General features: G+C 28.7%; 1 protein-coding gene across 1 annotated transcript; it reads right to left on the bottom strand.

Annotated features, from left to right (window-relative positions):
• Positions 1-5,110: 5,110 nt before the first annotated feature.
• On the bottom strand, positions 5,111-8,265 carry LOC107462274 (uncharacterized). The gene is made up of 5 exons (XM_052253357.1): positions 7,371-8,265; positions 6,921-6,992; positions 6,669-6,836; positions 5,335-5,414; positions 5,111-5,119 (listed from the first exon to the last, which is right to left on the bottom strand). Exons 1-5 carry the CDS (start codon positions 8,263-8,265, stop codon positions 5,111-5,113), a joined length of 1,224 nt encoding a protein of 407 aa, XP_052109317.1.
• Between the last annotated feature and the right edge of the window lie 4,298 nt (positions 8,266-12,563).

Below are 12,563 nucleotides of genomic sequence, written 5' to 3'. Positions count from 1 at the left end.
TTTTAAAAATGAAGTGATAATTAAATCTCTATTTTAAATTAATTAGTTTTTAAAAAAAATATTAATTAGATTATTTACGATAGCAAATAATAAATATATAATTTTTTGTTAATAAATAATATAAAACGAAATAACATTGTCTATGTATTCTATTATCTATAATAATGAATATTTTGTTGCTGCCATATGAGTATAGAAATGATGTATTTTTTGACGATAAAACATTATTATCTTTTGAATTTTCATATGATTGTTATCGACGTTCTTTATTTACTGCGAATTCTATTAAAACATATAAAATTTTATTTTAAAAATTGATTCTTTTAACTAATTAGTTTGAGGTCAAAACTTCTAAGAATCTAATTATTATTTTATTCTATTTTTTAAAAGAGAAATGCTACACATACAAGTCATTTTGGTTTACAAATCATACAAGTTAGGTCAAACCCAACAAAAAGAACGCTCACCTATACGAGCGTGTTAACACGCGCGCTACTCAACAGTTTTCATAGCGCGCTTTGCGTTCCTCCTCCTCCACTTCTTTCTTCTTCTCCTTCTTCTTTGCGTTTCTCCTCCTTTTTCTTTGTGTGTTTCATCTTCATCGTCGTTTTTTATTACTGTTATTATTGCTGAATTTTTTTCCTCCTTCTCTTTCTATTGATTTTGCAACATTATGTATTTTTTTCTTCTTTGTTTAATTTTTTCCTCTCAAGAAAAATTATAAAAATATGAAATAAGAAGATGAAGAAGGAGAAGAAGCAGCAGAAGATGAGGAGGAAGAAAAGGAAGAGTTTTGAATTATGTAGAACTTATCAGCATACATACACAAAAAATTCTTAAAGAATACATCCAAATATCTTTGTATTACACCCAAATTTGTTGTAAATACAGAAAAGTATTTTCTCTAATGCTGCATTTTTTTCTTCTTTTTTTCTTATTTCTTTTTTTCTTTTAGTTGAACGAATGTAAGTTCATCATCTTCCAAGTAATTTTGTACCATTATGTGTTTCTTCTTCTTCTTTGTTTGATTTTTTTATTTTTATTCTTGTTAAAAGAGTAAAATAAAAAGAAATTTGAAAAGATAAAATAAGAAAAAAAAGATGATGATGAAAAAGAAGAAGATACAGCAGAAGATGAAGAAGAGGAAGAAGAAGAGTTTTGAATTATGCAGAACTTATCAGCATACATATACCAAAAATTCTTAAAAAATACATCTAAATATTTTCTTGTTATACCCAAATATAGAAAAATATTTTCTTTAATATAGAACTTTTATATTATATTCAATTCAAACCGTCATCATGGACAACAATTTTTACAAACAAAAATAACATTATTCACCTACAGAATCATAAATTACTAACGAAAATATTAACTAGAATTGAATCACACATCGGCCACTTGATTGGATTCAAAATAATCAATTTTGTTTTGGTTTAATTGACAATATGAACTTGAATTATTCATTATCTTCAACAATGAGATAAATGGAGGAGAATGAGAAAAAGAAAGGAGAAAAAAAATTCTAATGAAAAAGGAAGGAGGAAGAAGAGGACGAGGTGGTGTTGGTGAGAGAGTAAACTAAGAAGAAACTTGAGAAGGTAAAACAAAAAGTAAAAGATGAATAAGAAAAAAATTATGATGATGATGAAAAAAAGAAGCAACAGCAAAAGATGAGGAGGAGGAAAAAGAAGAATTTTGAATTATGCAAAACTTATCAGCACACATACACCAAAAATTCTTAAAGAATATACCTAAATATCTTCGTGTTACACCCAAATTTGCTGCAAATAAAAAAAGTGTTTCCTCTAATGCTGCATTTTTTCTCTTCTTCTTTTTTTTCTTATTATTTCTTTTTTTTAGTTGAATGAATATAAGTTCGTCCTTTTCCAAGTAATCTAGTACCATTATGTATTTTTTTTTCTCTTCTTTGTTTGATTTTTTTTATTCTCGTTAAAAAAGTAAAACAAGATGAAATTTGAGAAGATAAAACAAAAAAAAATAAATAAGAAAAAAAAGAAGAAGATGATGATGATAATTAGACACGGAGCCATGTTGTAGTACCAGGGGGCACTTGCCCCATTGTATTTTTATTCTTTTTTTTTTAAATAATAGTTATATAAAATATGCCTTTACTCTTTATTTTAAATTTTAAATGACCTCATTACAAATAAATTAAATTCAATTGATCAAAATATCAAATTCATTTTTTTATTATTTTTATTATTTTAACTATTATTTAATCTAATTAAATTTAGTTTTTGGTCATCGCTCTTTCATTTCCTTAAAACCTTTTCTTATTTTTATATTTTTAACCTCCTTTTTCTATTCCTTATTTAGTGGTCATCTTTTCTTCGTTAAAAAGTATATTTTAAATTCTTTATTTTTTTATATAGCTCTCTATGTATCTTCCAATTTTATTGTTTCTCTTTTTAAAATTTTCAATTGTAAATTTTTATTCAAATAATTATAGTTTAAGTATTAATCTAATGTTTTATTTTCTTCATGACTTTATATATTTTATTTTATTCACAATTTATTTATTTTTAAAATCTTTCATCTAACATTATATCAAAATTAAATTAATTAAAAAATATATAACAAATTTAATTATTTAAAAAAAATTATAAATTATGTTTTTATTATTTTATATAAACATACTCTTTATATAAAAATTTATTTTTTCTAGTATTCATAAATAATTATAGTTTCAAATTATAAATACTAGTGTATCATTAGCTGTTAACGTGTTAATTGATTCAGTCTTTTATTATTAAATATGTATAAAAAATTAGTTAGGATAACAAATTTTTTATAATTTAATTAAAATATTTTAAGTTCAAATTTTAAAAATAAAAAATATTTTTTATAAATTATATATAATGAATAATATTTTTAAAATAAAAGTGTTTGCTAACTTTTTTTATTTTTATATCTCCATATAATTAATAATGTTCAACAAATTTTATTTTAGTGTATATATTTTTGCCCCAACTTTTAAAATTTTTTGGGTCCGTCACTGAATTGATGGTGATGAAAAAAAAGTAGCAGAAGATGAAGAGAAAGGAGAAGAAAAATTTTGAATTATATCTACAACATTTTATCAACATACATACACCAAAAATTTTTAAAGAATATACCCAAATTTGCTGTAAATACAGAAAAATATTTTCTTTAATACAGGACTTTTACATTACATTCAGTTTAAACCATCAACGATGAAACATTATTCACCTACAAAATCATAACTACTAACGAAAAAATTAACTAGAATCCAACCACACATCAGCTACTTGATTGGATTCAAAACAATAATTAATTTTGTGTTCGTTCAATTGATAATCTAAACTTGAATAATTATCCATTGTCTTCAACAACAAGATAAGGAGGAAAAGGAGGAAAATGAGGAAAAGGAAGGAGGAGAAGAAATTCCAACAAAAAAAGAAGGAAGAAGAGAAAGAGGAGGAGGTGGTGGTGTTTATGACGACGATAACGAAAGAGAAGAAGAAGAACGTGTAGTAACAGTACGAAGAAGAGCGCGCACGTTGATTGAAATCTGTTAAATTAAGAGGCGCATAAAATGTGCGTGTGTAAGACGTGCTCGTGAGAGTGATTTAAAGAAAAACAACTTGTATGTACTTGTATGGTAAAATTATTTGTATGTGGATAATAATTGTTTTTAAAATTGTGAAAGGAATTAAAATTAGAAAGTTTGATTTTAAGTTTTCATTATTTTAAATACAGAAAATGTTGGGATTAAAAATTTTTTAATAAATTTGACCAACAACAAATATCATATACGTAAATTTTAGTAAATATGAGTACAAATTATGTTGATTATGTATATAAATTTTGATAAATATAGATATATACTATGTATTTTACGTATGTAAATTTTTATAAATATAGATATAAATTATTATTAGTCAAATACTGATTTAAAATAATAATATTTATTGGTAATATAACATTATTATTTTTAATTTTCTAAAAACAAAAATTAGAGGATCAAATTTTGGTATCTTTTTAAAATAGATGTTAGAAATAAGAGACTAATTTGGAGAAAGGATTTGTATACTATTGACTATCAATGTATCAATATTAACTTGATCTATTTCAGTCCTTGCTATTTTGGAAGCAGGGGTTGAATATCTTGCTCAACAAGTTGTGTCACAGGTTGTTCAATAATATTTTGAACATTACTCAAAGAATCTGAAGCTGAATTTTGTTCATCATATATTCTCTCTTTTCTCTTGAAAAATGAGTGAATTGTTTTCATCTTTGACATTTTTAACTTAACTTGAACTATCTAACAAAAAAAAAACAAAAATAATTGCATATATATTATTTTCTTAAAAAAAATATTAAACCTATTGAGTAATAACAAATAATTTTAGAAACACAAATATATAATAACCAAAAATAAAGTTATTGATTTACCTGATTATTTTTTGTTCCAAGTCTCACAAAAAAATAATTCTATTGAGTTTTGTCCTCACTTCAATCTTTGAACACTGTCCATTATAAAAAAAAATAAATTAATTATTTTAAATAAATAATGTAAATAATACTTGACATTGTCATTAACTTAAAAAAAATTGAAATATACCTCTTTGAATCTTTGTTGTGCATTCAATGGTTAATATTTTGTTGTTCACTTCTCTTCAATGGTTTTTCTTCATATGTCTTGTTTTGGTATGGAAAGAAAATTAAAATGAGAAGAGTAGAAGACCAAAAGTTTGGGAATCACTAAAAGAGAGAGAAAAGTGACGCTATGCCTATGATAGTTTGAAATAAATATTTGAAAAATGTACTAGGGTTACTTTAATTAATAGTATGGGCTTGGGCTAGTATAATAGAACCATTTTTATTAATTATTAGAATGAGCTATTTGTTAACAAGAACAACAATAATTCAAATATCCAATACATAGTGCAGTTTTTAGTTATTTTAATTTATAAAATTTTGTACTTATATTTTTTTTAATATTATATATAAAAAAATTTAATATTATTAATTATTACTATTTACTATTTTTTTAAAAAAAATTTAGGGGGGACCATGGCCACCTTAGGTCCCCCCGTGGATCCGCCACTGCTATTGAGTGTATTCAAGTTGCCTAGAATGATACAATATAAAAGAGTATTTATAGGTACTAAGAGAATCGTAATAATAAAGACGTAATCTCCTATAATAAATATTCAGATATATTAAATAATGCTAATTGATCCTAATTGATCCTAATTATATCCTAACATCCCCCCTCAAACTCAAGTGACAACTTGAGTTTGAAACTTATTTAAAACAACGAAATAAAGAAAAAATTGCATAAACTGATAAAACGGATGCAGACGGAACCGCCGGAAGAAAGCGCAGATGGAACTGCCGCAAGTCTGAAGGAAGTGCAGACGAAACTGCCAGAAAAAAACGTAAATGAAACTGCCACAAGGAAACACAGACGGAACACAGACGAAACTGCCACGAGAAAATACAGACGAAACTGCCATGAGAGAACATAAATGGAACTGCCACGAGAGAACACAAACTATGAGAGAACACAGACGGAACTGCCACGAGAGAACGGAAAACTGTCGAAAGAGAGCAAAAACTATATGATTTTTTAATGAGAATAGGTAAGCAGCGGATGACCATGTTTGATCATTCGACTCGGAAAAATACAAGACAGAGAAAATAGGCTAGTCGGTGAGGTGAAAAAGTATCAAAGGAGTAACAAAAGAGAAAGAAGAATGGCATAGAAAAAAATACAAAAACTACTGTTGACTTCACCGCAAGAAAAACAACCTATCATCTTCAAAGAGGATACCATGGCTCTGATACCATGTTAGAAATAAGAGACTAAACTGGAGAAAGGATTTATTTGTGGAGGGTTTTTTTTATTTGTGGAGGTTTATAACCCCCACCAAATGGTTTGTGGGGGTTACCAAAACCCCCAAAATTTGAGGTGCCACGAGGTCTTTTGTGGGGTTTTTAACAACCTCCACAATTTATTCAGTGGGAGGTTTGTGTGTGTTTAGTGGAGGTTTTATATTGAAATTTTGTGACAGTTTTAAATCACTTTTGTGACAGTTTAAAACTCCCACAAATTGACTTTTCAATTTAACACAAATTAACGATTTAGTGAGATTTTCAAACCTCCACAAACCTTGTAGTTATTTATTTTTAATTTTAAATCATTCATTAATCTCAATTTAAAACTCTAAACATTCATTAATCTCATCTCATTTACATATTCTCAAATTAAAAATTTATTTTTTAATATCAAAATTTAAAAATTAAATCTTTTATAACAATTCCTCAATATAAGACATAATTCTAAATATCCATAACCTTCATTAGCTACTCCTCATATTCAGCAGAGATGCAAATATTCTAAATATGCAAATATTTAAAAAATCACAATAATTATATCAAAAGACAATCCACAAGATTCTACTAGTTAAAACCTTCCACTGTGTTGTTTACATCTAAAAGGAAACTTAGTACAGATAATGACACTGGTTTATTCCTCATTTTTCTATCTATAATTTGGGTGGCAGAGTGTGAGGGAAAGTAAAAAGAATAACAATTGTAGCTTGATGAAAAGTTAAACATGACTGAGAACAAAAGACAATGAAACTGTGTGAGCTTTAGTATGGGATGAGTCTTACCCATACTAAGTCCACAAACACCCATCTTGCCAAAACCAGCCTGAGAGTCCAACCAGTGTAAGAGACTGCGTGCCTCTTCAACGATTGCTCTTCCTAATAAAAGCAAGTCACTAACACAAAAATTCTGCCCCACGCTGCAGCATTGGACGTCTTTGTCCATAGAAAGGACTGCATTTGCACATATATACATAATGAATACGGAACTTAAATTAAGCCAATATAACAAAAATAAGCACAAATTTTGACCATAACCTCTTGCAATATTTTCTTTCACCAATGGGCCACCAAGATGCAATCTTTTTTCAAATGTATGGTCCCCAGTTCCTACACAAGATGAAAGAAAAAGTTTACATAACAAGTAAAGGTCTTAAATACATAGTCACAGCAGGAAAAAAGTTTAGTCTTCTGGGTTTCTCTGTAATATGTGTCTGCTTAGTTATGTAACCTTTTCAAGCTTTTAACATAATTATTTTTTCCATTGTCCATGTCTTCAATGCGAAGAGTCAACAATATAGGAACCAAAATCATAATAATAAAACTAAGATAACAAAGCAGCGGTTACTCCATAGTTCTCTTGCAATCATTGTTTTATCTTCTGTTTGACCTATAACTCTTTAAAAAAGAGAAATTCCGGGAACATAATATTTCTAGGTTGCAATCCAAACTCTCTATGTGTCAAATCAAAAGTCTTCCACGTCTCACCATCTCTTGGATGCACCATTTTGTCATTTTCTCCCTTCGCTGTTGCATGCCATAACATATGCTCTGCAGTTTTACGACACATGAACAATCTTTGTAACCTTGGTTTCAACGGAAAGTATCTCAAAACCTTGGCAGCTTGCTTTTTCTTCTTCTTCTTCTTAGAATTCCACCTAGAAGCACCACAATGACTACATGTTTGCTGGATGTTGTTTGGGTCTTCATCCTCGAACAACATACAATCATTGGGGAAAGCATCTATCTTAACATAGTCAAGACTTAGTTTTCGAATTAGTTTTTTTGCCTGATCAAAAGTCGTAGGCAAATTCACACAACTAAAAGCATCCCTCACCAACTCAAGTATCATGGTAATGGCCTTGTCACTTAGTCCACACAAGACTTTAATATGATACAATTTGACTATGAATTCTAGCTTTGTGAAGTCGCTTCCTTCATGTAGCTTTTGATTGCCTTCCTTGAGAAACTCATCAAAGTCTTTACGATTTTCTCTTGGCTCATCGTTTACAAAATCTTCCGTGCCTGAATCCTCACCGCTCTCCTGATCCATATGTATCCCGAAAGCATCATTTACCATGTTATCTAGGGGATGTTCAGTTGCCAATGTCTCGCGCATGACATGTGCACTTGTTGAGAATTCGGTTACTTCTTTCTCGCCATGAAAGTTCCATACAACATAATTCTTAGGGAATGGTTTGTAAAGTAAATGATCTCTAACATCTTTTCGAGCATGCCATTTGCGAAACCCACAACTTGGACATGGACATATTATCTTACTATTCTCAATTGCTCCATGTTGAAATGCAAAATCCAAGAAGTTTTCTAGACCGACTATGTATTCATCTGAGTTTCGTGGCTTAGCAATCCAAGATTTATCCATTGTTTCTAGTTAAATTTCAAGTAGAAAAAAATAATTACTAGACGTGTACTACTAAAAATATATATGGGACTTCTAACATAATAAACTACAAAGCTATAATAGACTTCTAACATATTTAAAACAAAACAGGATATAATTATTATCTTACCTCAACAAGCGCTTGTTGAAAAGCAATAGCAAGAAACTGGTGAGAGAAAAATCAGTACCCACTTTAATCCCAGAAACATAAGAAACCTAAGTAAATACATAATAAAACCAGAAATAAAATCAGTACCCACTTTAATATTGAATTTTTCAAGCTAGAGTGACAACTAGTCCTCAAACTCAAGAATAAAAGCATCAGTTATTAAGTAGAACATAACTGTGATAGATAAATAAGCATAGATATAGAACGAGAATAATGAATTAAGGGAAAAACTATATATGAGGGTGAACTCACTTTAGCTATATAGATAGATGGGAGATATGCTTTTACATTACAGCTGTATAGGATCTCAAGCAAACAAAAGCAGTCAAAAAAGGTTTTAGACCCAGCTTTCTACCTTTTCTCTCAATCTTTTAATTCTATACTACTAAATTACAAATATACTTGAGTATCAAATCTCCCAGCAAGTACAGAAAAAGAATATTACCTAGACGACCAATGATTATGGTGGTGGCATCAGAAGTTTCAGGTTTCCTTTAACTGTAGATGAGGAAAACAACTTATCACATGAATAAGCACACAATAAAAAACTTGAATGAGCTAGAGAAAGTTTTTGCAACTCTATCAATGTGAAATAACTACTGCTAAGTCAAATATTGGAGAATGTCCTAAAAATCAGTATGGTTTGTCCAACCACATGAAAATTAAAACAGATCAAATTATATTTTTCTCCAAATAAATCCCCCTCCCACCAGAAATTTCAAAGCTGTATCTTTTTTAGGTTAAAAGTCATGTAGTTGTTTTCTGCATGGTAAACCAAGTAATTTTAAAGCTACAAACTCACCTCTTCCAGTTTTCTATTTTTGGCAAGATGGATAATCTTGTCTTTTTTGCTGTAGACATATGATCTCTCTTTCATGACAGTCTTTGCAATATCCAATGTCCTGCGGAATCTAGAAATAATAAGTACTTGCAAGCTAGTTTACTAATTAACTAAGAATAACTAAAAAGAAATTCAAAACCAAAATTTAACCGTATAATTGAATTGGTGCCTCAAACAGTAAAAGAACATTACTATCAGTAAATTAAAAGAAAAAAGCATAGCTATAAAATCTTGTCAATCAGTTATGGCTAACTCAAATAGGAAGTTTAATTTGTTGTGTACATTATTATATAGCGCACGCAAACTTTAAAACTATAATGTATGCTTTCTGCTTCTTATATATGCTAGTAGCTCAATTAGCTTAGCTTATTGTTTTAGGCATCATTAATTATTATTAACCAATTAAGGTGCTTGAGGGTACCACAAAATCTGCGTTTATTGTGGCTTCAACTGAGTACACTATGAGAGATCCAAGATCACGATTCTGAAATCTGCAATTCTAATTACCAACGTAGTAGTACTTAGAAAATTAACTAATAAATATATATTGGGAGAAAATAAAAAATAATTAAACATAAAACAAAAAGAGAAGGGAACAATCATAAAGCAAAGCTACAGGTATATTTTTCTAATGGATTTGTGAGACTAAAAATTGGATTCTTTGTGATAATTGGCAAACAAACAGACAAAGCTTCTTTGGTAACATTATACTTAATTTTCTATCTTAAAATACTCTTCAACATATATATTATATTTTCTAAAATAACATTATACATATGTTAGCATCTAATAAAAAATACTAGTGCTTGTTAATACTTAATACGCTAAGATAAAAAAGTTCTAGTTATGAGAGATATAAAAATTAAGTATAAAGGTATACTAATATAGTTAGTAATAGAGGACTAAAGAATATCAAGTGTTATCCAACAAGTGGAGTCAGCTATGATTAAAAAAGGTGATGCAAGTGGAAGAAAGATAAAACACAGTGTGTATAAAATAAGAAGAATATGCTGGTTAAAAGAACTTCTAAAGTCTTAAATGAAACTGATTATCATCTTTCAAAATATTATAGAAAAGGAATATGTACTTTAAAATGATGCAACCAACCAATCAGTTCCTTAGTCCAATTTTAGCAGGAGACTTTAAGCTCCTTCAATCAAGGTGCATAAGTTCACAACAGATTTGTTAATAGAATTAATTTAAAGTTTTATTTACACAAAGCATACACCAGTTTGGTCTACTGGCAACCCAGCCTGGAGAATGGAACCAAAAAATCCACTTGCATTCAAAGCCAAACAAATAATTAAAACTAATATTAAAATTGATATCATAATTCTTATCTTACCTCAACAAACTTTGTTCAAAAGCAATAGTAAGAAACTGGTGAAGTATAAAATTCTGCCTCTGCTATTATTATTAGTGGCTATCTTCTCATATGAGATCTGCTCTAATAAATAAATATTATTAATTAATAACGTCATCAGCACTAACAATTAATAAAATTAAAACCATGTAAGAAGGAAACAATCAAAAAAGAAACCACACGTGTCCATTAACTAAAGAAAAAGGGACAACATATAATTACTATATAATAAGATTTAACTAACAAATTATCTTATAACGGTATATAATACAACTTATGAAAACAAACAGCAACTTTAAAAGTTAAAATTGCCCTGTGAACACATTGGGATAGGGATGGACCCATGGAAGCAAAAAAGCGCGCATGCTATCCCAAGATCTTCAAAAAAATGTTGATAAATTAAGTAACATTCAACAAAATAACAATGATCTTCCTTGTAGAAAAAAAAAAGCCTCATGAAAAAGAATCAAGTAATCGAGAAGTGATTGAAATTGAAGAAACAAACGTGACTGGCATTCTTTCCAATTTCTGTATGTTCGAACAATGCAATACTGAAATATAATAAATAACACAATCCTAAAATATATTCCATTAGAAAATACTAATATAACATAATTTTAATAATTTTTATCAATTATCATGTCTTCCCTGCCTCGTTTTCAAGATTTCTTATCAACACAAATGAAAAATAATAAAAAAATATATAGAACAAGAGGGAGTATCAATACGAAAGTTGCATCAGAACTGAAGAGGTGAAATATTGTTGTTAACAAAGAAGAAATATCAACAAATTAATTGGGAAGAAGAAGAAAAAGAAGTACCAGTAGCAGTTCAAAGGAGAAATTAGAGTGAGAGAAAGCGGCGTTGAAGAAGAAGCTCGGGAATGAACAGATCTAAAAATACGTTGTACCACGGCAACTACGGTGGCATCGACGGCAGAAACTGTGGCGACAACGATGGTGAAAACTGCGGTGGCAGCAGGGGCGACAGTATAGAGAAGAGAACTGATCCAAAAACACGTTGATAGAAGAGGTGGCTCGATCCAGAAGCTCTCTACTGCAATGAACATGACAGTGGTAATGGCGCCGTCAATGAAAACGGTAGCGGAAACGGCGGTGAACCTGGCAGTAGAAAATCTAAGGTTCCATAGCCACTCTCTCAGCTAACTAAACGCCTTTCATTTCGGAAATAAGGGAAAATGAGATTTGTTTCCTAAATTTTGAATTTTAATTAATTATGGGTGGAGGTTTTTAAAATTGCCATAAATAAAATATATTGTGGAGGTTTTTAAAAACCTCCACCGAAATATTCTCACAAACAAATATTAATTTTGTAGTGATTATTGAGTGTATTTAAATTGCTTAAAATAATACAATATAAAAGGGTATTTATAGGTACTAAGAGAATTGTAATAATAAAAACGTAATCTTTTATAATAAATATTCAGATATACTAAATAATGCTAATTGATCCTAATTTATCATAATTATATCCTAACAATAGAAATAAAACCTTTTAATTTATGTAATCCAAAATCAAAGGGTCAGATTTTTATATTTAAAAAAATAAAAAATTTAATTTTTCTTATCCTAAATTAAATGTGGGATCACATTAAAAAAAATAAAAACTAGTAGGTCGTAATCTTAAAAAATATCATTGTCGATCTAATATCAAAAATAATTTTTATATATGCGTGTCTCGTTATTTTAAAGATGTTATATACTTTAAATTTGAGAATTTCTCTTGCGACGAAAAATATAGAGCAAATATTTTAGTTATACGTTGAAAAAAAATACATTATACATAATATTTTTAATTTTTAATGTTTTTCTATTTCTCTCTTCCATATCATTATCCATTAAATTTTTGATTCGACATCTATAAATTATATTAAAGATGTTTTTAAT

This window comes from Arachis duranensis, chromosome 8, assembly GCF_000817695.3.
Source record: "Arachis duranensis cultivar V14167 chromosome 8, aradu.V14167.gnm2.J7QH, whole genome shotgun sequence".
In the NCBI taxonomy this organism is placed as follows: domain Eukaryota; kingdom Viridiplantae; phylum Streptophyta; class Magnoliopsida; order Fabales; family Fabaceae; genus Arachis; species Arachis duranensis.
This window is presented reverse-complemented; position numbering and strand designations above follow the sequence as displayed.